This window comes from Notothenia rossii, assembly GCF_949606895.1.
Source record: "Notothenia rossii genome assembly, chromosome: 1".
NCBI classification, from domain to species: Eukaryota; Metazoa; Chordata; class Actinopteri; order Perciformes; family Nototheniidae; genus Notothenia; species Notothenia rossii.
The window spans coordinates 53428378-53456162 of NC_136912.1; the positions used below are offsets into that span (position 1 = coordinate 53428378).

A 27785-nucleotide genomic window follows, 5' to 3' on the forward strand; every position below is an offset into this window, starting at 1 on the left:
AATCACCAACCAAGGTAACCAACCACCTTATCACCTGAATCTCCTTCTAGAGCACCATTATGTTTTTGAACCAATCATCTCTCAGAGGGGCGTGGCCAGCAGCAGCTCATTAGCATTTAAAGCTACAGACCCAGAATCTGCACTTTGGAACAGGGCTGAAACAGAGGGGATTATGGGATGCTACAATGAAGTGTTTGGTGTTTCAGCCAAACACTTCAGAAACATGTTCTGTATGTATCTATCTAAGACCTGTAGTATATTGTGGAAAAAGAGTAGAATAGGGGACCTTTAAACAGTAAAAAAAACAAGTAACAAACACATCAAATATCTAAGTGGTTCCAATACAAAAAGGACTAAAATAAAAAAAAGATGAAACCCTCTTAAACCCTTAAACAAATCACATCCTCAGCTGTGGGACTTCAACAATTGTGTTATTTCATAAAGAGTCAAATATAGACGGAAAGCAAAAATAAACTTTATTTACAATGTCTGTTCTCATAGAAAAACATTGTTACATAACAGCAAAGAAACATCACAATATAGTACAACACATTTAAATAAATGACCAGCTGGTGTGATATAAATGTGACCCAGAGAGACTTGATATTGTTAGTTTAACACCGTACTCTACAGAAGAGGTGGAAACACCGTAATTATGCTTGAAGAAACGAATGGCTTATAGTACTGATCAATCTAACATTTGATGGATGAATCTGAAAACATGCGGAGCCAGACGAATGCTGCTTGAAATGTCTTCAGTCAGGTGGCTGAAGGTTTGAATAAATATCACATTCCTTCTTGAACTGTGGATGTGGAAGAAGTTAAGGGGATCCTCCGTTGTATGCAGTTTTCTCTGTATTTATGACGGGCCTGAAGGAAGAACAAATTAAACATTTTAAGATTATTTTTCAATATTCTGTTTTAAAATTAGATATTTATATAATTACGTTTCCCTTTTTTATTCATCTTTATGTTTTACTGAAATCTTTCATTTCATGACAATTTTTAGTTTTAATATTGTACATTTCTATTTGAATTATTGTATCAATAATTAATATGCACAGATTAAAAGAATACAAGTAATATAATATTACATATCTAGCACTGAATAGAATGCTGAATACATTTTTATATTTCAAATAACATTTTAATGAACACCTTCTATTAAAGGTAGCGATAGCACACTGTAAAAACACCAAGTCCTGTTGTTAACCCTTTAGTGACATGGCACCTGTGATAGTAATGCTACTGTATTATCATTATATTCCATACTATCTTATTGTGTTCTCTTTGTGGAACTAGAGTAAGTATAAAATAGCTTAAACTGGAAATACTCAAGTTCGGTACATGTACAAACATTGTACTGAAGTAGAGTATTTGATTGAAAGCCCTCCTTTCCCCCGCTGTAGTAACGCTGCCTTCAAGAAGTCAAAACTGGATTAGATTTTATTCAGTGTCACTCTTTTATTCCCTGAGAAACTTTCATCATGTTGAATTTACACTCTGATATTAAACAGCTCAATCCCACAGGGGAAGTGTGTGTGTGTGTGTGTGTGTGTGTGTGTGTGTGCGTGCGTGCGTGCGTGTGTGCGTGCGTGTGTGTGTGTGACCTTGAACTGTGAAGTTTAACTTGTACTTTCTTAATCAGGTGTTGGTTTTGATATTTTTCTTCAAATGTGTTCTTATGATATTTTTGGAGACTGTGATGTTCTGGAAACTGACTGTTTCTATATATGTACGAGCATCTATTTTGTAAACCGATGTATCGTCACAGCTATGTTATTTTCCAAAATATCTTGCCTGTTTTTAGCCTCACAATTATGAAGATGTCCTGCATTTCTTAGTTTAACATTATATTGAAGAGATGTTTGTATGCAGAAAAGAAATCCATACAGCCAACATTAAGCAAACTTTTAATGTTTGAGAGCATAACCTAATACTCTAAACTCTCCAACGAACTCACTGCAGTGCAGGTCACCCTTGAAAAAGAGATCAATGATCTCAATGGGATTCACCTGCATAAATAAAGGTTTGAAATGAAATGAAATGAACTCACAGTGTGTGAAACTGTTTTCACAGAGACAGATGTGGCTTCCTGTAGGTTTGGTTGGTGATGGACAGGCGGGTCAGCCGGGCGCCGTAATAATCCACGATGTAGTTCGACCCATCTGCTGGACCCACGATCTGCAGGAGGGAAAAAAACAGGTAATGTTTTACACACTCACGCATAAACTAAGCAACTGTTTTTTCAGGTGATATTTAACTTCCAGAAGATACAATACATTTGAATTTTTCGGATGATACTGCATAGTGGGTTAAAGATTACATTAACTGCCGTCACACTGAAGTGTAAAATATCTGATCCACCAAACATGGCTGACCACTTCATGATGTTAAATCTGCTGTCGGCCCCCCCACACCTTCCTGTGATGGATCTGCAGCCTGCTATTATCTAAAGCTTTTGAACAGGAAGGAGTGATTCGTTCCTTCACCTCCAGCTTCCCTCTCTCCATCCGTCTGTCTCGTCCTCTCAGAGTTCATTAGGAACTTCTACAAGCTTCATTCATCCTGCCGGCCTCGGAGGATGGATGGACGTAAATAATAATCAGAAGGTTGATGCCCATTTATTCATCAGGCCCACAGTTCTTCACTCTACACTCTTCATCAAACGTGTGGTTCTTAAAGAGGACATGAAACAAGAACCGGAGTGTGTCGATGTGTGGAAGGAAGCACCTAAGCTGCTCTCTGATCAGTTTGAACAAACACAGCGAAGGGTACTACAGACTGTTCTCCATCAATTAAGATGGTTGTAAATACACATTTTTTTTGCCCTTTCCAAAAGAAAAGTTGCACACTAATATTTAATATATATATATATTAATAAGCTTCTGCAATGACACAAAATGTATTTCTGTCCTGAGTTGCATTCATTTTCCACCAAGATCTTGTATTTATGATTGGAGAGTCGCACCGCTGCGCAAAGTCTTCTCCAGCACATCCCAAAGACTCTCAATGGGGCTGAGGTCTGGACTTCCATGGGTAGAAAGGTGGTTTCCTGCTCCCTGAAGCACTCATTCACAATGTGAGCCCCCCTGGCATTGTCCTCTTGGAATATGTCCGTGCCATCAGGGAAGAAAAACTCCATTGATGGAAAGACCCGGTCATTCAGTATATTCAGGTAATCAGCTGACCTCATTCTTTGGGAACGTAGCTGAACCTAGACCTGACTAACTGCAGCTGCCCCAGACCATAATACTGCTCCCACAGGCTTGTACGGTAGGCACGATGGGTGCATCACTTCATCCGTCTCTCTGTCTCTCTGTCTCTCTCTCTCCCTTCACTTGTTAGATACTCTGCTTTACTAGTTAAATAAAACATTACACTAGTCACTCTTTTTCAGCAACTAGTGGCACTTTTGTCCGACTAGTTAGCACATAAGCCTTACTAGTTATGCCAGGAGCAGCACTAGTAGCACCAAAGTCCCAACTTGTAAGCTTTTTGAAGAACTAGTGACCCTCTGACCGTACTAGTGACACTAAAAGTCTTAGAAATTAACTAGTGCGCTGCAAAAGCTCTGACATGTTAACTAGTTACAAAAAAGAAGCAGAACTAGTTAACTAGTGGCATACATTTTTTTGTTGTTCTGCTTTATGATTGTAATGCACGACTGTGAACACCACATACTCCAAAAGACAGATGATGTAGCTCACATCAGGGCACAGAGCTGCTGCAGCCTCACCTGACCCAGCAGCTCTTTGGCTAAAGCTATTGAATGTTGTGTCGGAAGCTTCCTGAGGCCACAGTGGCTTCAGAACATGTATATAGTCTATCTTAAAAAACATCTTTTATTTATTCGTAGAAAGTTAGGTATGGAGACTTTTTTTTGTTTCATACATTTTCAAAAATACATTGTTAGAATTTCTAAAAAGTACTCTAACTCAAACCACTAAAATAATGTAAATGAAGCAAAAGGCTCCTGAAATCCTTTCACATGTACTCACCAGTGTAACGCTGCCTTGCTGGGGTCCCAGTATATTTAAACTGCATGGGATGGCGGCTACTAATGAGCACTGCACATGATATATATTTGGAATGCTTTATGGATTGAAGTGGGGGCTGCATTTTGAATTCTTAAACAAGCTATGCTTGTCAGACTGTGGCATGACCTTTGCAACACAAATATAATAAAGACATGAGCATGTTTAGCAAGTTTTGATATTGATGCTGTTTATACTTTTTTTGACATAGAAAATGTTTACTAATGTACATATAGCTTTACACTGGTATGATCTGGAACTGTGACAGGCTCTGAAAGACTCCATTCCACTTCAGTAGTTGCACTTATCATAGCAGAGTATAGCATGATAAAGGGAAACACTGGCCTTAATGAGTAACTGGTCACAAAAACCAAACATTTTTAGATTTTTAGGGTTTTAGATTAGGACCTGGTCCAATGTGGTCATGATGCGAAAAAAGCACTGAAATCTCCCTTTTTTGTATTTTCACAAATAGAATTCAGGTTTCACAAATCTCAAACTGTGTTATAAAGAATCTTTAGACCCTCTGGGGTAATCCAGTCCAGATTTGATGAGTCTAGGTATAGTAGTTTTAGATCAGGACATGGTCTAATGTGCAGGGTTCTTACACCTTTTCCAAAGTCAAATTCAAGCACTTTTCAAGCATTTTCAAGGTGCATTTTCCAGCTTTTCAAGCATCTTACAGCTGTTGAAAATTACATATTTATATACACATACTCAAATGATTATTTCCCTACCTCACATTAAATCAGATGTTCTTTATGCTATAAACAACCAAATGTGTGTTTCGTGATAGCCTTCGACACGAGGATGAAAAATTTAAGAAAAGAAAACTAAGTTTAATATTTCAAAATTAGTGATCTGTACGTAGACTGGGCATCCCATATAACCTGTCTGAGCCAATATGAAACAATCAGCCAAATAACTTTTCAATACATTATTGATGATTACTATTTTTGAGGTACTTTTAGGTTGGCAGTAAAAATAAGTGAGAGGTAAATGGTGTACTTTTCCTCTACTACATGTATTTAATACCTTTAGTTACTTTACAGATGTGGATGAATGATGTGAAATATAATCAAGTGTTAATTCCGACTTTAGTTCCACCTGGAGTAAATCCACAAGCTACCCTGCAGTATACAAAGTCATTCAAACTAGCTGCACCTTTACCAGCTTTGAGAACACTTTCATGATCAATCATTATAAAACCTATCATATATATTATTCTGAAATGGACCAATCTGCACAATGACTACTTTTACTGTCGCTACTTTAACTATATTTTGATGATAATACTTTTCTACTTTTACTTGAGGAACATTTTGAATGCAGGACTTTTACTGTAACAGAGTATTCCTACACTCTGGGACTATTACTTTTACTCAAGTACAAGATCTGAGTACTTCTACTTTTACTCAAGTACAAGACCTACTTCTAGTTTTACTCTAGTACAAGATCTGAGTACTTCTACTTTTACTCAAGTACAAGACCTGAGTACTTCTACTTTTACTCAAGTACAAGACCTGAGTACTTCTACTTTTACTCTAGTACAAGATCTGAGTACTTCTCCTTTTACTCAAGTACAAGATCTGAGTACTTATTCCACCTCTGGTAGCGTATTAGCCAGAATTGTAGCCACAAAATCACGCAGAGCTGCATAAAAATAGACTCACAATGGTAACAAGTGGATGATAATATTTACAAATGTGTACAATGATTTGTAGGTAATTTTGACTACTCAAGACACCTGACAAATACATCTTCAAAGGAAGACTGTGTTAATTCTACAATTATATGGGATTAAAGCAAAATGTAGTTTTACTTGTATAATACTTCAATTTTATATAAAAGAAAGTTTGTTTTCATCTGTTTTCAAATAAACAAAGTATTGGCTTTCAGAATATTAAACTTGTTTCGGCAAATTCAGATGATAAATACAACTTTGAAGCTTGTAACGGCATAATTACAAGCAGAGAACGGAGCAATTTAACGTCAAAGCAAGCATAACAACAGCCGGTGTTTCTTGTGAGTGTTTCCCGGTACACAAATGCAAAAATACACAAACACACTCGCGAGCTTCCCCCAGACCAGTAATACAAACGAAAATGTGTCTTCGGGTCAATGTGAATAGAGCAAGTCACATTTGTTTTTGGCACGAAACATACTACCAGTAGAAATACATTGCTTTCAAAATCGCTCTGTGTCGAATCAATAGATTATATTTTGTGACTATAACACGAAATGCCGTGAGTGTTTCATCCTCTGAACACCACACGATGGCGGCTGTAACGCACATAACATAGGTACGCTCCTCTGAAATGATTGTCCCCTGCAATTATTATTATCCCTCATCGAGTTCGCTATTCAGCTCGCTAACGTTAGCTTAAACAAACGTAACATGCAACGTCAGCCTAATCTAAAATGCTCTACTACGGCGTACCTTGTATTTGTCTTCTGCTAGCCAACGCTCGTTGAAACGGCAGCCTCCTGGCACACTGTCATCTATCACCAGTGCTTGAATTGGAATAAAAAAGGTGCCAGTACTCTAAATCAGCAACAAGTATTTGGCACAAAGTCATAGTATATCCTATAATGCTGCTGGGTTTGTCTCTTTACTATATATTTTAGAAAGGCTCACTGTACTTAAACAAAATGACTCAGGGTGCATCTGAGATTAGAGGGGGTGCAGTGGTAAAGTGCTATTTTTATAAGTGGGGAGTGGACCTGACACCCTCTAGTCTAGGGGGGTCCGGGGGCATGCTCCCCCGGGAACATTTTTATTTTAAATGTTGAAGTTAGATGCATCAATCTGGTGCAATTTGAGAGCAAAATGAAGAGATATATGGATACCTCTCAACATCCATAATGAAACAACTGTAAACAGATTTACTTTTTCTTTATGGATATAAAAGAAAGTAAAGCTTGACTCCTACTGGCTGGTTAAATGACTCCTCGTCCCTGAGGCCACTACCAGTTTTTTGTGCCATTTTGCTGGATTTATTTGTCAATAGCGTTGCTGCACAAAGTGATAGCCCTCTAGTTTAAATCTACTACCCAAAAATAAACATATGGAGATGGGTTACTATTTAAAAAAAATTGCAAATCTATTTGGGAACAGTGGGGCTGGGCCTCAAATCCTATAGGGGGGTCCGGGGGCATGCTCCCCCGGTAAGATCTTTTTAAAAATGTTGGACTTAAATGCATCAATCTGGTGCATTTTGAGGGGGAAATAAAGAGACTACACCCATATGAAACAAAAATGTATAAATTTAAATAATCATAAAATCATAAGTACATGGCCATAACCAATAACATACAATATCCAATATGAAAAAACATTGAAACTTGTTTATTTATTTGTTTTTGGTTCATTTATAGTTGTGAGTGTGTCTGGGCTCCTGAATCGGCCTCTCCTGTCTCCCTCCTCTCCCCCCTGCTCCTCTTTGAGGCAACAGCAAAGACTAGTTTTAGCTCTCAACAAGTTTATCTTACCTTTTTTCACCTAGTTAACATTTTGTTTGTATTATTCATGCATATTTTACTAATCACTACCCCCTCAAATGGAAATATGTGTTTACATAAATGGTGACCGAACCGTTTGAGACCCACTGAGATAACTTAAACTAAGTTAACTATCGAAAGACTCAGAGAGTAATTTACCTCACCAGAGCTGTAGTTAGCAGCCTCTCAGTCTGACAGCAAAGGACTCTCCCTCCACCTTGTTGTTGAAACAGCTCCTTATATCCATTAGCGCAGCTAGCTAGCACCAGATGCTAACAACAATACACGTAACCGGTGCGCGCGCTTTCTCGCTCGCTCGCGCCACACATACACCAACACACACCCTCCCGAGCTTGAATGACACACAGAGACCAATCGAGGGCATTAGTATGATCTGTATGAAAGTGGCAATGTCGGCAGGCCACGTCATGTAGACAGCCAGTCACCCTCTGTGAGGCAGAGTCAGACCCACATTTGCGCTGCGTTGCATTTACAATATATACGTATATTGCCGGCGGCTGAGTACTCAGTAAGAAGTGCCGGTACCACATGGGTAAAAATCAGAAGTGCCGGTACTGCGTACCGGTGAGTACCGGCCCAATTCAAGCACTGTACCTATCACTCTAATCAGAATGCCTAGGTCACACGTAACACAAACACCTGCAGGTCGCACGCATAGCGCGGGAAGGCCGCAGCGGAGCTGTTTTATGTAGAAGCGAAGCAATTATTTTCTTTTAATCTAAAAAGCGAACTATTCAGTCAGACAGCAATTTATTGTAAAAGAAAAGCATTTACATTTTCAAGCACTTTATCTCAATTTCAAGCACCATTCCCAAAATTCAAGCACTTTCCCAACCTTGAAAACACCACGTCAAATTTCAAGCATTTTCAAGGATTTCAAGCACCCATACGAACTCTGAATGTTCTCAAGATGCGAAAAAAGCACTGAAATCTCCCTTTTTTGTATTTTCACAAATAGAATAAAGGTTTCACAAATCTAAAACTGTGTTATAAAGAATGTTTAGACTCTCTGGGATAATCTAGTCCAGGGGTCACCAACCTTTTTGTCACCGAGGGCTACTTCAAGGGTACTGAGTAATACGAAGGGCTACTTGTTTGATACAAACTTCCTGAATAACATAATTGCACGGTTCACCTTTAATGATAATATTATTATTGATAATAATCAGAATACATATTAATTTACTGTATGTGAAGGACTGTCTGATCACATGTTAATGTTAATTATTCCTCACAATAATTATTAACAATGATTTACCATTGCTATAGCAACCCCATTGTTTTGTTATGAAAATGTATCTATATTTATACACATTCTCGCGAGATCTATCAGGGGTCGTTGTAATGCTGCATTCACACCGGACGCGACTTCGCTCTAATCGCTAGAGTTTCACCGCTGCTGCCAGCTGTGTTTACTCGCATCATTCAAACAAGACGCGCTGGCTCGGGAGCTACAACTACAACAAAATGAACATATTTTACCTTGATTAAATTGTAATACACGTTTCTAAATGATGCCGAAGTAACAACATACTGATACCGTTTAAAACCATGAATTAATGCTGGACAACTCTGCAGACAAGACGGCAGGCGAAAAACCTTTTAAAATGCTTGTTTTCTGAATGGAGATTGGGTCGACCAGGCTAAGCTAACGTTGTATATGCTCATTCCACACTCATAACAACGGCCTACAGACATAAATAAACCAGCGACTGTATTCGCCATGACACAGACAGTCTGTGGTTTGTACTTGTTTAACTTTTGTCCAGTTTCTGAAAAGATATGAGGAGCTGTGATCTCTGTTTGCTAACTGCTAACTGCTGATGTTTTCTGGTTGAACTTCAGTGGCAGGCTGAGATCCTCACCACTGGTGTGTGTGTGTGTGTGTGTGTGTGTGTGTGTGTGTGTGTGTGTGTGTGTGTGTGTGTGTGTGTGTGTGTGTTTGTGTGTGTGTGTGTGTATGTGTGTGTGTGTGTGTGTGTGTGTGTGTGTGTGTGTGTGTGTGTGTGTGTGTGTGTGTGTGGTAATGAGGCCCATGATCGTAGCTGCTCATGCTAGCTTGTCTCAACTAAAGGTGGAACGGAGATTTGGTGCGTGGAGATCAACTCTGAACCTATCTGGGGTCAGAGTTCAATTTCACACACCATATCTCCATTTCACTTACATATGTACATACAAAATGTGTGCTTTTAAAATGTTATATTCAATATTGTCATTTTAAAAATTAAAAATGTATTCAATAATTTTTTTAGACGGAGCTCCATGGTGACTTGTGCTATTTTTAGAACATGCACGCGGGCGACCAATTTCCCACCTGCGGGCGACTTAGTGCCCGCGGGCACCGCGTTGGCTACCCCTGATCTAGTCCAAATAAATCGGCTATGCAGCGAGTTAAGAGGTATACACACGGAGGATTGTTCGCTCAGCGCTGTAAATTAAATGTCCCTTAACTTTCCCCTTAACTGCCGAATCAGAAGCTCTGAATCGGAAGCCAACTTCAGCGTCGTCAGGAACGCTATGATCCAAAGAGGGTTATTCCATCTTTCTATCCATCAATAATGTCAGTCTGTTATCACAATGCTATGCTAATCCAAGCACATTTCAAATTGCAGCTTAACAAAATGTTTTAAAGAGGATCTATATCCCTGACTGCAGTTCTAAGGCAACTTTCTAATTTTAACAAATTCTTCAATGTTCTTACCTAATTGGATATACAGTCATATGATTATAATTACAAAAATACTTTTGTTTTATATTTTTGTAAATATGGTCATATGACTGTATTTTAAAACACAGTGTACTTAAGCTCTTAAAGAAACTATTTGGGCTGGGTGGCGCTCTATAGCTTAGGGCCAATAGGAGACCTCGATGCATTCTTTCCCCTCCTCCTCATTAGCATTCTGTGCGACTAGTGTGACTAGTGCACATTTGGGACCCACTTGTACTACTAGTGAACATTTTAAGCCTCACTAGTTCACTAGTTGAATTTAAATGTATCTCACTAGTTAACTAGTAAAGGGCAAAGGGTTCACTAGTTAACATGTAGACATTTTGAGCCCCACTAGTTAACTAGTAAGGTCAAAAGAGAAATCAACTAGTTAACCTTTTGCCTTTACTAGTTAACTAGTGAGTGATTCTGGGTGCTACTAGTTAACTAGTGCAGACAAATGTATGCCACTAGTTAACTAGTTGTGCTTCTTTTTTGTAACTAGTTAACATGTCAGAGCTTTTGCAGCGCACTAGTTAACTTGTAAGACTTTTAGTGTCACTAGTATGGTCAGAGGGTCACTAGTTCTTCATAAAGCTTAAAAGTACCTCATTCACACCAACGGTGTTTCAGGGCCGGTTCGGAGCTGGAGCTTGAAAAGCACCGGGTTTTCGTGTTCACACCGCAACGGAGCAGCCTCTTAGCTCCGGAATCCGGTTAGTTTCAAGCACCAAAGAATTGTCCGGCCAGAGCAAAAGCACCGCATACGTCACGCTTACGTCGAGGCGGGGGAAGAGACAGGATCAACTCCTGAACAACAACAAAAAGCCTGCGTTTTATCCAGTTTGTACACAACGATGGAGAAACTTAACAAGAGTTTCAGAGTTTCAGTGTTTCTGCCATAGACTGTATATATAAAGGTTTCTGCTCATGGTGAAGCAACGTGTCTGCGTGTTAAGGTGGAACCTGAGCATTCACGTTGATCACCTCTCATTATAAATCTATAAAACTATAAATATTAAAATGTACTTCACGTGTTCATTTGAGAACAGCTGTTACATACCTGGGTGAAGGTTACAGTTCATTTAAATGAAAGATACAACGTTACTCCACACTCATGGTTCAGTCCACCTTAAGAAAAATAGACCGACCTCGGAAGCAGTTGTGTTTTAAAAAAAACTTTATTGACACGAGTACACTTTTTTTATAAGAATATAGTCTAAACCACATAAATGACTCCGGAAAAGCTGCAGATAGAGCCATAAGAAATGAATGCAACTGATTTCATCCGTGCGGTTTGGCTTTATGAAGCAGGAACGCAAACGGTTACGTGATGACGCAAACGATGACGCATTACCAGTCGGACTCTGCGCAGTGTGAAAAGAGCCAGAGCTAAACCGAAGAACCGGTTCTGAACTTGAAAAGCTCTAACACGGAGCTTGAACCGGAGTTGCGTTGGTGTGAATGAGGTAAAGTTAGGACTTTGGTGCTACAAGTGCTGCTCCTGGCGTAACTAGTAAGGCTTATGTGCTAACTAGTCGGACAAAAGTGCCACTAGTTGCTGAAAAAGAGCGACTAGTGTAATGTTTTATTTAACTAGTAAAGCAGAGTGCCAAACTAGTTTGACCATATATCTAACAAGTAAAATCAAAGAGCCAACTAGTGTAGGCAGCTGCCGTCCGATATCAAGGATATGGAATAAATACTCAAATGGCTTGCCATAGTGTCCCCGCACCCTCTCCTAGCTAAGTTGTCCTGATTGCTGTCTTGTTTATTGTTTGGCTTAGACTTTCTGGTGACGACAGTGTTCTCGCTTCCTCTCCCATAAAGTTGCCCTTATTATTCTCTTTTGAAAGTTCTGCTTGTGGTGTTGTGCCCGAGCTATCATTAGCATTTGAGTTCCAGGCTTTAGCTGCGTCTCTTATTCAATTTATTTTAATTTTATTGAAAGCCCAGGGTGCCATATGTTGCCCGTTTTTTGTTTAGATGCAGAGAGTAAGGTAAGTACTGGCCATAGTTACTACTGTAACTAAGGCCGTAGGCCATGTAAGCACTGGCCATGGTTACTACTGTGACCATGGCCTACGGTTCTATGCGGGCTGTTCTCTTTCTTAGAAGCTAATTATCTGGTCTTAACATTTGTGTTTTGACTTGGTCGCTTGATTGTTAGCAGCAGCCGCTTGGCTAACACCTTGCATGTACTGTTAAGCTTCATTATTTAACTCAGCCAGTGAGGGCAGTGCTCTCGCTCCCGCTCCCGGTAACGTATGGTTTTGATTGCAGTAGGGCTATATCGTTGTATTTACTGCTCCTAGTACTAGACTCCTAGCACTAAGATGAGTAGATGCAGAGAACAATCTTCACCGTGTGTGCTGTGTGCTGTGCATGTGTGGCCATTAAAGAGGATTTCATTTTCCCAATATTATATTATCTAGTGTGCAGCCGTTTGGCTGACACTTTTAAGCACCGACCACGGTTACTTCTGTAACAACGGTTCCAAGCCGTGTAAGTACTGGCCATAGTTACTACTGTAACTACGGTTCTAAGCCGTGTAAGTACTGGCCATAGTTACTACTGTAACTACGGTTCTATGCCGTGTAAGCACTGGCCATGGTTACTACTGTAACTACGGCTCTGTGCTGTTCTCTTCTTTAGAAGCTAGTTATCTGGTCTTGATCTCGCTTGATTGTTAGCAGCAGACGCTTGGCTAACGCCTTGCATGTACTGTTAAGCTTCATTATTTAACTCAGCTGGTGAAGGCAGTGCTCTTGCTCCCGCTCCCGGTAACATATTGTTTTGATTGTTAGCAGTAGCTGCTGCTAACTTACATGTTTTGTTAAAGCTTCTTGCAAATTTGGCATTCCTGCCCAGGGTGCTTCCACAAACCCTCTTCAATCAGCCTGCCCTTTCATGCAGCCTGCCCAGCTCGCACGCTTTGACATTTAGGAGAACGGCACGTCAAAAGGCGCTGTGCCCTGTGGGTGCCCAAAGGGCGTATATCGAGGCCACTGCCTGTATATGGCAGTCGGAGCAACTCTTGATCTTGCCATGGCGGCACTAAAGGAGGTTTTGCCCTCTAATCAGTGGCTGCCCCACTGGGTTGTCGATACCATCTCACATGCCTACGGGGCCAGTGGCCGCCCCCTGCCATCAGGGATGAGATGACACTCTACAAGGAGCATCTCAACATCTTGGGCTGCCCTGAGAGTGGCGCCCCTGGAGACCATCTGCGCCGCGGCGTCGTGGGCGTCTTCTGGCACATTCTCCAGTTGTTATCGGGTTAATGTCGCCACTCCCCATCTTTTGGGCGTGTTCCTTTTGCTGAGCTCCGCTGCTTCCAGTAGTGAGCAAGGGCTTGGATTCTTCATGACATGGTTGGTAGGTCATCCAGTGCTAAAGCACCGCCTCTGGCGGTCAGTAGGGACGTAATAGAACGATAGTTACGGCTGTAACTACGGTTCTATGAGTCCCGGACGAACACCAGAGTTTCCTGCCACTCAGAATTCTTGTGCGCTCGCGAGAAGATTCTGGGAGCAGATCTACTAATGACGCCGGCCTATGTATCCACTTGAACTGCGCATGCGTGCGATGGATATATCCAGTGCTAAAGTACAGCCTCTGGCGGTCATCCGGGACTCATAGAACCGTAGTTACAGCCGTAACTATCGTTTTCTTTGCATGATGCAGGCAAATAATTTGACCCTTCTGAAACTGATTAACATCCTTTCCCTGACCACAGGATATGTCTATATTTTGATGTAGAGATTTTACATATCATAACTTTTTAAATATACAAAAAACACAATTCAGTCAAGACAGTGTTGAATCATTTTGTCTACCGAATGACAATTAAAAGACAACATTGAGTTGGATAAATCTTGAATGTTACATTTTGTTTTAAAGGTCATGGCCATTTCTACTGATCATAATTCCATTGTTGAGATATACTAGAATAGATTTACATTGTTCAATCTCCCAAACTCACATTGGTTTCTCATACAGCACCTCTGTATAGCAGGGATCACCAACTACATTTGTCAAAGGGCCAAAATGTATCCAATACACACTATTGGGGGGGGGGGGGGGGGGGTTTGGGGGGGTGCTAGTGGAGCACGCTCAGGTACTGCGGACCGCATAAAGCTTTGCAGCCTCTTCACGCTAACAAAGTATCACTTCTAGGCAGGGTTGGGAGGGTTACTTTGTAAATGTAATCAGTTACTGAATACATGGCTCTGAAAATAATCAGATTACAGTTACTGTACGTGTCTTAAAAATGTAATGTATTCAGATTACTTTTAGACTACTTTTGGAATACTTTATTTTTCCATAACAGGTGGGTATGTTTTGGTGAACAGAAGACAACTTATTTGACTGTTTTAATGGATTATCAAGAATTCAAACACAACATCTTGGTGTAATTCTGGACAGCTCCCTCTCATCTGCACCCCACATAAAAAACATCACCCGGACTGCATTCTTTGTACTGTCTTAAAACCTATCCTTGGAATTTGTTATGAATTGTAAGGTGTCCTTGGGTGCTTTGAAAAGCGCCCCTAAATAGAATGAATTATCATTATTATTTATTATCTGAAACAATGTAATAACTTTTAAAACTGGTTCCAGTCACTTGCCCCATGCATTCAGCAGCAGCAGGCCATTCACTTTGATTTGATCCCGTTATGAAATGTCATCATTTCGACAATAAATAAATGCTACATAAACGTTATCTTGCACATTTTATCTAACCATCTCCGTTTCTAACTTCAATATATTTTAAAAGAGATCTCTCTCTCTCATCCGCGTGCGGGGGCGGGGCCTCACAGAGACGCTGCATCTCTCTCTTACTCACAGACATGCTGCAGCTCTGTGCAGTGTGCACACAGTTCTGCCGGTAATGAATATTACATTTTGTGAGGAAACTTTTCCACCAATAATTCCAATAAGTATTCCAAAATGTATTCACTTCAGGTTTACGAAAGTAACTGTAATCAGATTACTCGTTTTTCAAATGTAACGCCAGCTGAATAAACTTGATTTTTGTATTCTGCTAACGGCGATCGCGGCCACTCTAGTCAATGGGTGCTATTCCACCACACGCGGCGCGTTACGGCCCAGAAGCGTCCAAGAAGCGCCTCGGTGTGCGCCTCTAATATTAGGATGAATCCTATTTTTGACGCGGCGCAGCCGTAACGTAAGGTCGGGCAGGCAGGAAGTGGAAAGGTCAGAGCATATAGCATATATATATACACACACACAAACTAATTTTGCAGACCCTATCCCTCTGTAGTCTTTCAAGTAGGAGGAGAAATGCCAGCGTTCTCCTCCGGTTTACAGGCACTTTGTAAATTATATATAGCCTATAGAATAATTATGATGATGAATGAATTTTTTTAGCACTAAAATACAGCAACACATCTTTGATTCATGTCGTTTATAACTGGAATATTACAATTATTATTAACTTTGTCTGTACAAAGTAGCCTGTCCACGCCGGAGGAGGCCGGACCAAAACCGCGGCGCAGCCTTGACCCGCAGACGGACCCGGTGGAATCTAGGGGTTAGACTCCGTTACTGCACCTTACTCACGAGACGTAAAAAAAAAAATGGGTGGGGGGGCGAATGCAGTAACCACTCCGCCAAACGCCACAGTCACCCCCGTCGTGCGGGGCCGGATGAGAATGTCTGGCGGCCGGATGTGGCCCGCGGGCTGCCAGTTGGTGGTCACTTCTGTGTAGTATGTGTATTCACTCTCAGTCCAACACGCCTTGTTGGAGTTCCTGCCCCCACCCCACCCTCCCTATGAGCCCACTGTGCTCTGATTGGTCAGCTCGTTCACTCTGTTTTGAGGAGACCACCAGCGTTACAGCTGAACATCAGTGATTATGTGTTACAATGGCGTTAGCAACCAGAAAATGACACCAGTAATGACAAACAGATGAGAATGCTGCTTGGGTCTGGGTGCCGTGTTGGCGGGACGTTGCAGGGCTTGCTCCTGCGGACAGTGTGAGCTGGATTACTGGGGTCGTTTCCTGGTTGCTGCGGGGGCCTGCGAGACAGCGAGACATTGCGAAACAGCCTGGCTGTGAGTTTGTGTGTGCTCAGGCTGAGTTCAGGCAGAGAAATCCGCGGAGCCGCAGCTGAGAAAAGATAAGGCTGAGTGAGTGTGTGTGTGTGACGTAACACACACACTGTGTGGACCAATCCAAATGGACCAATCCGCGAGCCATTACATCACTATGCCCGTTTACATCACCATACCCAGGAAGAAAAAAATAGAAAAATAAAATCTCCAACGAGGCGTTCTGGGCAGCATAGACAGGTCTTTTCTGTGTTAGAGTTTTACTCGCAACAGGGTGTACTTTGAGGGTTTGTGACTCTGCAGACCGTTTTCATGCAGAAAAAGCTTCATAACACACAAGGGGATGGGTAATAACATGAAAAGCATGACACGGGACCTTTAATAGTTTTTTAAAATACTCATATGCTTTCAAGGGTGCTTTCAACAACCATCATGGTCTTCATAAGCAGGAAGAGTGTTTTTCTTCATAACATGAAGAATGTAAGATCAATCAAATAAGGATCTAATCACTTATTATCTTGACAAAAAAATAACTTTTTCCCCCTGATATTTATATACCAAGTGGTAACATTTAACAATATTAACTACTGCAGATGTGTGTTTAAACTCCTCATTGATTATATGAAAAGTATTCTTTGGGAAGACCCGAGAGTTGGTGCATGTGATGACCTGAGCAATGTTTGTTTGTTTACAGGGTGGGGGAGGGTGGGACTCACCTGCATGGCGATCATGATGAAGTCAATCAGAGTGCCGATTCCACAGAAACCAACAGTGCAGAACTTCAACAGTCCTGAGAGACAGGATTCATAAACATTTTATATATATATATATATATATATATATGTGTGTGTCAGCCCTACATGTCATTCTCTTAAGAAAAGATAATGCATTATTTTAAGGAAGTTTTTGTGCCAGAGCCACAAAAGATTATTACATATTTTATTAATTTACTGATCCTATTCCTGCTCCTCAGAAGATGAAGCTTTTCAGATATTTATGATCGCTATGATTTCACTCTAGCGCCACTCTTAGGACAACTCTTCTTTTTCAGTTGTGTTGGTACGGAGCTCTGCAGCATGTATTTGTGCGATCAGAACACTTAACTGTTAAATCTTTTGTCTGACCTGTGGAGCTCTTAAACAAAACCCCGCCTGTGAAATTAATATATAGATCCGGCCACACGCCTCAGTTTGGCTCTGTCCGGGCTGACTGGTGCCAGATCATGCAGGTGTTCCTCAGTGCAGCTGTCTCCATCCAAACACCTGACGCACGCACACACACACACACACACACACACACACACACACACACACACACACACACACACACACACACACACACACACACACACCACACACACACACACACACACACACACACACACACACACACACACACACACACACACACACACACACACACACACACACACACACACACACACCTGAAGCCTTTTAGCGTTTGTCTTGCTGCAGATGTCGCATTTAAAGAGCTCCCTAACTTTTGCTTGTTGATCATAGCTGTTATTCTGTGGGGTTATTGCAGTCTTTTGTGAGTAGATCAACCACAAAGAGAGGCTTTATGAATTCAATTAGAATTCAGGCAGGAAATAAAACAAAAATGTGGAAATGGTTAAAGGGCAACACCGCAAAAGTTTCCGCAGTACTGCAGAAGTTCAGAAGCTGAGCGCGATCAGCTGCAGGTCCTCTAACCACCACTAGGCGGCTCCTGGAAAACAATGCATCATTTATCTTCTAAATTGACTTTAAATGGAAAGTGTGAACGTTACTATGTTCTTTAGATCAAGAGTAGTACAAAGTAAATCCATAACATCAAACTTCCTCTCCTCCCTCCTGTGGTATCTGTCTGTCCAGTCACAAAAGGTTGTTTTCTTTCAGGGTTTGTGTGTGTTTTCAGTTACTCAGATTACTGCCTTCATCGCAATTAATATATTTCTACATTTCAATTTGAATAAGATTCTTGATCTTTGCAGTACTAAAACTGTTGAGGTTTCTTTCTAAGAGTGTACTATACAGTCATAAAATCACATTTAGCTTTTATATTGATCCATATTGATAATTATCCCAATACTTATAAAATAGGTAATATCAGAAAATAAATGAATATCAGGATGTTCCAAATAATTGCAAATCATTTATTTTTATCATCGTTATTATTTTGTTAATATTAATATGATATTATAAGATTCTATCATGTACATTAGTGACATCCTTTTATCACCCAGTCATTTATATGAATTTGTTTTCTGTCATTCACCAAAATACAGTATATAGAGGCCAATTCTTTATCGGAAAAAACAAGGAGATGAATTTGGTTTGTGCTTGCTATGAAAAAACAACAACATCAAATGAAACATCATGTTAGTATGCGTGTGTGTATGTGAATGTGTACCTAGAGCAGGGTATCCCAGGTAGAAGCGGTCTGCTCCCAGCCAGCCCAGGAACAGAGATAGAGCCACGGCCACTTTGTAGGAATAACCACTCCTGAGAGGGAATACATTCAGATTTGAACAGTGATCAATAATGATAATAATAATAATCAAAAATAATCATTATAAGCATCATTTTGCATGTTATTGCATTTGTCAAAACACCATTATAATGTTCCAAATAAAAGTAACAGAAAAACCTGAAGTAATCCTTTTTCCTGAAGCAGCAGACAGTTTATCCTCTCAAAGGGAACTGGTGTGTGTGTGTGTGTGTGTGTGTGTGTGTGTGTGTGTGTGTGTGTGTGTGTGTGTGTGTGTGTGTGTGAAACTCACACGGTTCTGCAGGGGATGGTTTTGTTGAAGCCCACCTCCTTCCCGCTAAACCTGAACTCTGTCCCGTTAGAGAGCCGACAGCTGATGTTTGGAGCTGGGAGGCACTCAACTGTAAACACACACAGGCAGATGCGCGCGCGCACACACACACACACACACACACACACACACACACACACACACACACACACACACACACACACACACACACACACACACACACACACACACACACACACACACACACACACACACACACACACACACACACACACACACACACACACACACAGTTAGGAATTCTCCATCAATATTTACAATATTCAGTTTATTGTCGTGTTTATCAGAAGACTAGTTTTCTTACATCTAGTCTTATTTTGTTTAAACTTAATCATTGTTATATGCAGAACAATTACAAAGGCAATTGAACACAAAGTGAAATGAAAATCTTCTGGCTTTAACCAAAACAAACTACAGTAAAGATAATAAACAATGGAGGTCAAAGGTCAAGTGATGATATAGACAGGGTCAACACATCTGATACGATGGCGTGGAACATTTCCTATTTATCACCTTTCCCTAATTACCCTGCAGGACTGAAAGATGAACATCACATGTTTGTGAGACCATTTCAAATCACAACATGGTGAAGAAGACATCATGTGACCTCTCACCCCAGGCCGTCACGTCCCTGCAGTTCTCCGGCTCCTGGGTGGATTCATCTATCTTGGGATCTTTGCAGAAATACATGAGGAGAGTGAAGGACTCCCAACCAGCTGACACAGCACATCATTAGTGTTTCCTCTTTGTGTTATTACTCTGCATTCTACTTCCTTTCACTCATTTTCATATTCTTTCAGATGTTACATCAGAATCACTCTTTTCTTCTGTTGATGATCTTTTAATAGTATCCTGAATGGTGAAGCGCTTTGTTGAGTCTGTTTTCATTTGAGCAGTGTTATACATGATGATGTTGTTACTTTTTCTTTCTTTGTTTTCAAATGTATCATCATATTTATAATCCCCTACCTAACATACATGTATATAAAGATATTTGGTCTTCTCCCTTTACCCTTTGAGCAGCTGTGATTGGATGGTGAGGCTAACTCAGAAACTCACTCCCATTCTTTTCAAAACCCCCAACATTAAAACTCAGTCTAAACAACAGCTCTACACTAAATGCTATCACTCTATACTGAAATGTGTTTATAATACTTTGCAATGTGTATATGAACTACATATGAACACAGCTTGTTATAACACTAGAACTCAACAGCAGAGCAAACTACATTGTTCTGAAATTGGAACATTTGTGATGCCACAAGTGATGCCAGAAAAAAACATTTATGTTAGTCAAAAACGCTATAATTACTCCAAACATTAGAACATGGTGTCCAATAGAGCGTCAGACGGCACAGACAGCTTTGTTCTGATGGAGCTCTGAGTAACTAGGGTGGGTCTGCGGGGACGAGTGGCAGGCAGCAGCTCACACATTTCTGAATCACTTTGTTTTACTGTCCTTTTTTTTTCTGTAGAGGAAATCAAGAAACCGTAACTCAGGTTATTTTTTGTTTGAGGTGCAATATATGACTCAGCAGCTTTCACATTTCAAACCATATCAAACTGTGTTTTTCTAGAACAAACCCTGATTAGTATCAGATCAACTAGCAACTGAGTTAGGATTGCAGAATCGATATTAGTAATAACACATGTATTGTTAGCAGTGATCAGGTGGGTACTGAGTGTAAATAAGCAGCTATAAATGAACATATTGTGAGATATATGTTACTGTGTGATATGAATACAACTGTCACAAGGACGGATAGAGGAAAACACTCCTGCCTACTGCCATAACTCTGTACAACACATCCCCTCTGGCTGCAGAGAACGCTCTGCTCCACAGCTTCTCTTGGATAACTGGACTCATAATGTACATTTATATTTCATTTCATATTCCATTCCTTAAACACTTCATGTAAAACATATCCTGCTTTATATTGTGTTATGTGAAAATTGCCCTTCCATAGTGTTTTATTCGTCAGATAGTTTATAGATTTGTTATCTTCACAGTTATCTTCACAGTCATCTTTATATTTTCTACTTTTTGATGCTGTTTTATTTCTATTTTGAGATGTTTACATTTAGAGTTGTTTATTTAAACTCTTTTAATGCATAATTATGTGCAATGCCTTGTTTTTTATGCTGCTGTAACGCAAACGAATCCATTTGGGATAAATAAAGTAAATCTTATCTTATACTTAAAGGATGTGGAAGTGCAATGAGAACATATATAAACCGGATGTTGTTATTATCCTATTAGAACAGAAACACTTCTACATGGGGGTTAAGACGTAAATGTATACAGTGTCCTGTCTCTAAAGCAGTTCATTATTCCCAAAGTAAGCACTTTAAAACACAACACAGCGAACATGTGTTATTATAACACTGGATGTAACGTTTATTGTTATGTTAGCTGATACGTTAACATTAAATAGAGCTTAGCTAGCTGCGGCTAATGTTAGCGAACAAGGTGACTGGTCTTCTGTTCATTCAGAGTAACGTGAGTCAGTAGTAATAAAAGGATACTGTCCCAGTCTGAGGTTGTCGCAGCTATCCACTTCCTCCGCCAGAACGAGCTTTAAATGAGAGTAAACAGAGTAAAATATGAGGCTCCAAACCCCGGAGCGAAAACACACCAGCCGTCTCCAGGAGGACGCCATGTCTAATTATGTTACGTCACACAATGACGCTTTCGGGACGTTTAGAAGTATAGTAATTTTGGAACTTTTAGTGCAAATTATTTTTTCGCTTTAACAGCAAAGCAAATTCGCGTCATGGCATTAAAATCTAATTCATTATTTTAGAGCAATAGTTATTTAATATGTTTTCCAACAACTTAGTCAACTTTGCAAAAGAGTGTAATATATATATATATAGATATATATATATATATATATATATATATATATATATATATATATATATATATATATATTTATACATATTCAGCTGTGATCCTTGCACCTGGGAAAAGACCAAGGGGTAAACCTAGGACCAGGTGGAGGGATTATATCTCTTCGCTGGCCTGGGAGCGCCTTGGGATCCCCCAGTCAGAGCTGGTTGATGTGACCAGGGAAAAGAAAGTTTGGGGCTCTCTGCTGGAACTGCTACCTCCGCGACCCGACCGAGGATAAGCGGGAGAAGATGGATGGATGGATGGATGGATCATTGCACCTTTGTCATTGACCTTTTTTTGTTTGGTTTCTATGATTCTCAACTATTTTTAAGTGTTTATGTTTTGGCAGGTGTATATTCTTGTGTTTGCAACTTATATTAATGAAAATTGACATGAACCTGTTTATAACCTGTGACAACCTTGTACGTTGTTTATTTTATCCCTAATGATGATTTGTATTGGTTGTATTTTGTTAATTGCATATATTTGCGCCTTTAATTAGCAATCGCTGCAAAAATGTTTTCGATAAGAAGTAAAAGGTAGCAATATATGCAAATACTCCAGCAATGTATAAGGACATCAAAACGTACAGTACACTAATTTTAAGTGTACTTAAAATAACTTCATATATTATGAACAAAAGGATATTATTAGAGCAAATATCACATGAAGCAAAAACAAAAAATGTGTAACATATGTAAAGCAAATAATATGGACATGAACACATCATTATGCCTCACACTGTCTTCCCAAAGGGAGGTGTTAGGTGGGGCGTTCGGTTGTTAAATGATGCTAATAACATCCACCATTATTCTACTTGCGCTAAACATGCACTGGACAAATACTTCCGATAGCACCTGAACGCAGCATTAAAGCAACACTGATGCCAAACTGGATTCACTTCATGTGAGTTTTTACATCAGTTCAAAACCCCTTTAAAAACTGTCTGTTTTCTAAGAATTCCTCACGGACTTTCAGCTCTATCCTCCGACTATTTATCTGCTCTAAATTATTCAAAACTATTTTTTAGACGCCATTTACCAAGCTAACGTAGCATGCTAACGTGTAGCCAGCTGTTAGCTGTGTGCTGTAAATTAACACACTGGAAGATAAATAGTTGGTTGCTGTTTAATCTCAGTTTAGGTTTATAAACACACGGATAAGTAAAGTTTGGTCTTGTCGCAAATCAGAACACGTTTGTTGTAAGAAGTAGCGGCTGCTTTAAAGGTTGTTTCTTTGGTTTAATAATGTTTGATGCACCTGTTGCGAATTGAACCTGCTGACAACAGATTTACTTCAAGATTTTAAGCTGTCAGCCGTCTTTAGGATATTAGAATATACACAATATGGATTTGATGAAGTATTTATATTGATTGGTTCAAATTTATGGTTTCAATATTCACCATCCTCCCTTTTGAGCTGTTTGAGTTTCACTTCCTGGTTTCTCAGGTGAGGTTACAGGTGTGAGGAGGTTTCGTGTCAGCAGGTCAGTTTCTGTTTGATGTGCAGGTTGGAGAATGTTGGTCTGGTTGTTTTACCATCTGTGTGTGTGGATTCTGCTTTGCTCTGACTGTGTGAACAAGCCGTGCTGATAACGAGGATTTTAACCTGAGAAACCTGAGACAGGCACCTGAACGCAGCACACAGCAGCCTGTTCCACTAGCAGCCTTTCAGTGCTGGAATCCGCTGTGAGCACATGAGGAAGGTTCACTACAAAAAGCACTCAGATTCTTTATTTGAGTAACTGTACAAATACTCAATTTTAAGTAAAAGTACTGAATTGAGAATGGTACGGTAAGTAAAAGTATTTAAGTGTGATTAGGAGAATGTACCTAAAGTGTTCAGAGTTAAAGTGTTTATTGCATAAAAAACTGCAAAACATTTAAATATTTTTTAAATATGTTATAGCAAAAGCAGCACTTTAAGCATTTAGGCAGCATTTAAGAAGTTCGATGGGAAATATGTTCAGGATGGGGTTTGGCTGCTGTTGACTGCCAGACTCCATAAGCAGAATGCATCCAAATGAAAGAAGCTCACTCATGATTTGGTTGCACAGATGTTTAAATGTTAGCTCCTGTAGATTCCTTTCTCCACCATTTTCCCTCAAGCAATATAGTCAGAAGTTTATAGTTGGTCTTGGCTGTAAATTCTTAAATGATGACTTTATATGTTCCTGCAGTCATCTTTCAAACAGCTTCTTGTTAGGATAAATAGGGAAAGTGTATTTTGACACACATTTGAAATACAATTCAAAGTGTTTTTCACCATGCAATAAAAATAAACAGCTTAAAACAATCAAATGCTAATTAAACTAAACCATTCAGTAAAGCCATGTGGTAAAGTTGTATTTGTATTAGTCTCCTAATTTTTAACGTGCCAAGAAAAAAGTATAATGTTCATTTTGACAGCACTTATTCCCCGAGAACAACAAAGTCACATTGAACTCTTTCTTTGTTGAACACCAACACTGTTTCCAGTCAGGAAAAAGAAAGTGTTTTTCTGCTTTGAAGTTTTTTTTCTTTGGTTGTGACACGACTGAAGCTTTAAAACAGAAAATGCACTATTAACTGGTAGACTTATACACACACTGTCTGTTATGTGTTGTGTTTGAAATAAATGTGAAATATTGTTGTCTGCCTCTCTTTTCAGATTGGTCCAGAACGACAGACAGACAGAGAGGGAGGGAGGACAATGTTTGAAAATTTCCCAGCGGGTAAATCCTCTCACCTGTTTAACATTTCAAACAGCCATCAGTTGGAATTGCATTCTCTTTATGTAGTTACTGCTGTCTAATGAATGCGTCCTGTGTTCAGCATCCTCAGCGGAGCGGCAGCAGGTTCTGGGAGCTCTGGAGCGACTGCAGGCCAAACTGCTGCAGAGGGAGGAGTGGACCCACAGTGAAACCATGGGCAACCTGAGGGAGACCCTGCAGAGTCCCCTCTTCAGCCACATCCTCACCCTAAAGCACTCCATCAAACAACTCCGCAGCCAGGTGACACACAAAGAGCAACCTTCAGCTCACACCCCAGCTACACTGCTTAAAACAAGTCTGAGATACACTGGAGCTACGCGCCACACATTCACCTCAGCCTGTCGCAGATGGAGGCAGGTCACAATCCTCCCGAAGAGTTCAGGGCCGTAATGCTATAGTTATAGGAAGAGTCTAAATTAAGATATTTACCAATACTAACTAGCTTTAGGCATCCTGTCTTCATCCATCTTAAACTTGGGTTTTCAAATCCTAAATCCAACATCACTTATCAACTTTTCTTTCTGTTTCACAGCAACTGGAAGTACTTTCGAACCAAAACCAATTTGTCTTATTGAAACGTACAACAAAATAGTTTAAAACATACTGACATACCAGAAAAAGGAGCCTCATTAGTAGACAAACCCAAAGACGTTCTTATTAAGAAGCTGTAGCCTGACATTCTGCCTTTTAATCCCTCACGTCATCAGACAGAATGGAGATATGCGAAGTGGGACAGTCAAATAAAGCATCCAAAGCTTTAGAATACTGTCCCAGACACTAAACAAGAGAGTAATCACAATACAAATGACCAACACAACTACAATGGGAGATAATTCATGTATCATACAGAAACATTTCCAAGATAAAATATGTGTAACTCTAAATAAATACCCTAAAAACAAAATGATGCAACGGAAACCACTAAATTCTCCTTAACTTGGAATAAGGTCAGTCTATTGTTGAGCATGTTGACTACATTATACATGAAACAGGCATTGTGAAAGATATTCTATTCAGTCAGCTTCAGGAGGCTGACTAGGGAAGGCAACGCACTATATCACATGACAATAGTTTATACAGTATGAAAGGAAAAGGAATTCAGTCTCTCAGTATTCTGATTGTTTGACAGAACTGTGAGTCGCTTACTCATTTAGATCATTTTGCTGACTAATACATATTTTCGATTAGGCCGACATGTGTATCTCCGCCCAGGTGTCCACAGCCTATCAGGTGTCAGCACACTGCTGCCTCCTGTCCAACAGCGTGACCTGTCAGTGGGGCAGGTCCCCCCCCCTCTGCCCCCTCATCTGTATGCAGCTCCAGCCCGTACTGACGCCGAGCCTTTACAATAAACAATCTGCAGGCCAAATTAAGATAATGGCAATAACCGTCGCCAGGCTTCATATTCTAAGTGCTGCGAAGGTCAGAGCTGAGTCTATGAAAATGTTGGGTGGAAGCCGGTGGAGGGTATATGAAGCGGGGACTTCTCTCTCTCTTTCTTTCTTTATTTTCCTACCCCTCCCCACGGCTCTCTGCGGATCTATCAAGCTTTAATATCTAGTGTCTTGGTTTGAGTAACGGCCTTGTCGAGGCGTATTGATGAAATGGCTGTGGATCCTGCTCCGTCAGCCCCGGCCTAAATAAGCTGCAGACTGATAAGTTTCCACAATGTGAGTGTAAAGGTCATTAATACATTACCTGTTCAGAGAGAGAGGGCCTGCAGAGGAATCTATTGATTTTCTTTTTTCTTTTTTCTTTTTTCCTCTCTACTTTCTTCCAGGCTTCGCTGCTTCATTTTTTTAACTACATGACTTTCTTTTCTGTCGACAATGTCTTTGCATATAGAGCGTGTCTCTCTCTCCTGTGTCTTTATGAGTTGAGGTTGTTTAGGTGGTTAAAACCTGAGGTCCCTGCTCTGTCTATACTTTTTTTTACCTCTAGTGGTTCAAATAAATAAAGTGATGCAATGGGGATATTTTAGGTCAAAAATAATAATGATAAGGGGTGGGAAAGAGCCGGTCCAAGGAGGAAATGTTCCCTAAAAATACATCTGAATTTTAGAGATTAGATGCCTACATTCACAAAAAAATGCTATAATCTCTGGGATTAAAGTGGTACATTTCCACTAAATATTTTTATAATATATTTTCGTAAATTATCAAATCTTAAACTTGGGAGACATTTCTGAAAAATAAATAAGATGATATTGATATTTTGTGTTTTTTATTTAAGAAGAAAAATATATACGTAGATGAGATTAATTATCCTTCATTGACCATTGATCATTCTTGTTTTACCTACAAAAGGACTGATAATATGTTGATTTGAATCAAATGTTTCTATAATTATGCCTACAGTTAATGAGTCTTCGAATTTTTTACTTTTTCAATGCCTGTACTTTACTCTAACATGTATATCTAAAAGGCAATATGTACGTGCAGTGGCGCCGTAAGGGGTGAAAAGTTAGGACGGTTCTAAGGGCCGTGACTGACAGGGGGCCCAAAAAATTTTAGAACTTTAAGAAAAAAAATGTTTTAAGTAAACCAATGTGATATCTTTTCATCGGGCCCAAAATCCCTGACGGCCCCCTGTTTACACTCTGTACGTGTGTAAACACAAGCAGCTGAACAAAAATTTTCCAAATAAATACCGTCTGAAACTGGGAAGTGAAGTGTTAACTTGCACAGGGACCAGGGGCCTCATTTATAACGCCTTGCGTAGGATTCACGTGGGAAGGTTGCTTACGTAGTAAAAAGCAAAAAAATAGGTCCAGAAATGTTCCGACATTTTCCGATTCACAAAACATTGTGTACCGGCGAAGAAAGTGCGTACGGCACTTCCTACGCCCTGTTTCCCTTTATATAAATCACAATCAACTCGAAATGCGGTGCAGCTTTTGCGGGCTTCACGTAACGCCCATATTTGCCTATAAATAGTCAAAGAAACGCCC

General features: G+C 40.0%; 2 protein-coding genes across 2 annotated transcripts in view; one reads left to right on the forward strand and one right to left on the reverse strand.

Moving 5' to 3' along the window:
• Positions 1–453: 453 nt before the first annotated feature.
• tm2d1 (TM2 domain containing 1) lies at positions 454–21874 on the reverse strand. The gene is made up of 7 exons (XM_079673018.1): positions 21710–21874; positions 19802–19871; positions 19128–19236; positions 18758–18849; positions 17062–17135; positions 2057–2184; positions 454–870 (listed from the first exon to the last, which is right to left on the reverse strand). The coding sequence occupies exons 1-6, from the start codon at positions 21845–21847 to the stop codon at positions 2074–2076; spliced, it is 594 nt and encodes a 197-aa protein (XP_079529144.1). The 5' UTR covers positions 21848–21874; the 3' UTR covers positions 454–870; positions 2057–2073.
• Positions 21875–23469: 1595 nt separating this feature from the next.
• patj (PATJ crumbs cell polarity complex component) overlaps positions 23470–27785 on the forward strand; it is a gene marked incomplete at its 5' end in the record, with an annotated part of 309724 nt that continues 305408 nt past the window's right edge. Inside the window, 4 exons of the mRNA XM_079649893.1 lie at positions 23470–23532; positions 24733–24796; positions 24897–25075; positions 26024–26161. Coding sequence (XP_079506019.1) covers positions 23470–23532; positions 24733–24796; positions 24897–25075; positions 26024–26161 — 444 coding nt within the window. The remainder of the gene's footprint in view (positions 23533–24732; positions 24797–24896; positions 25076–26023; positions 26162–27785) is intronic.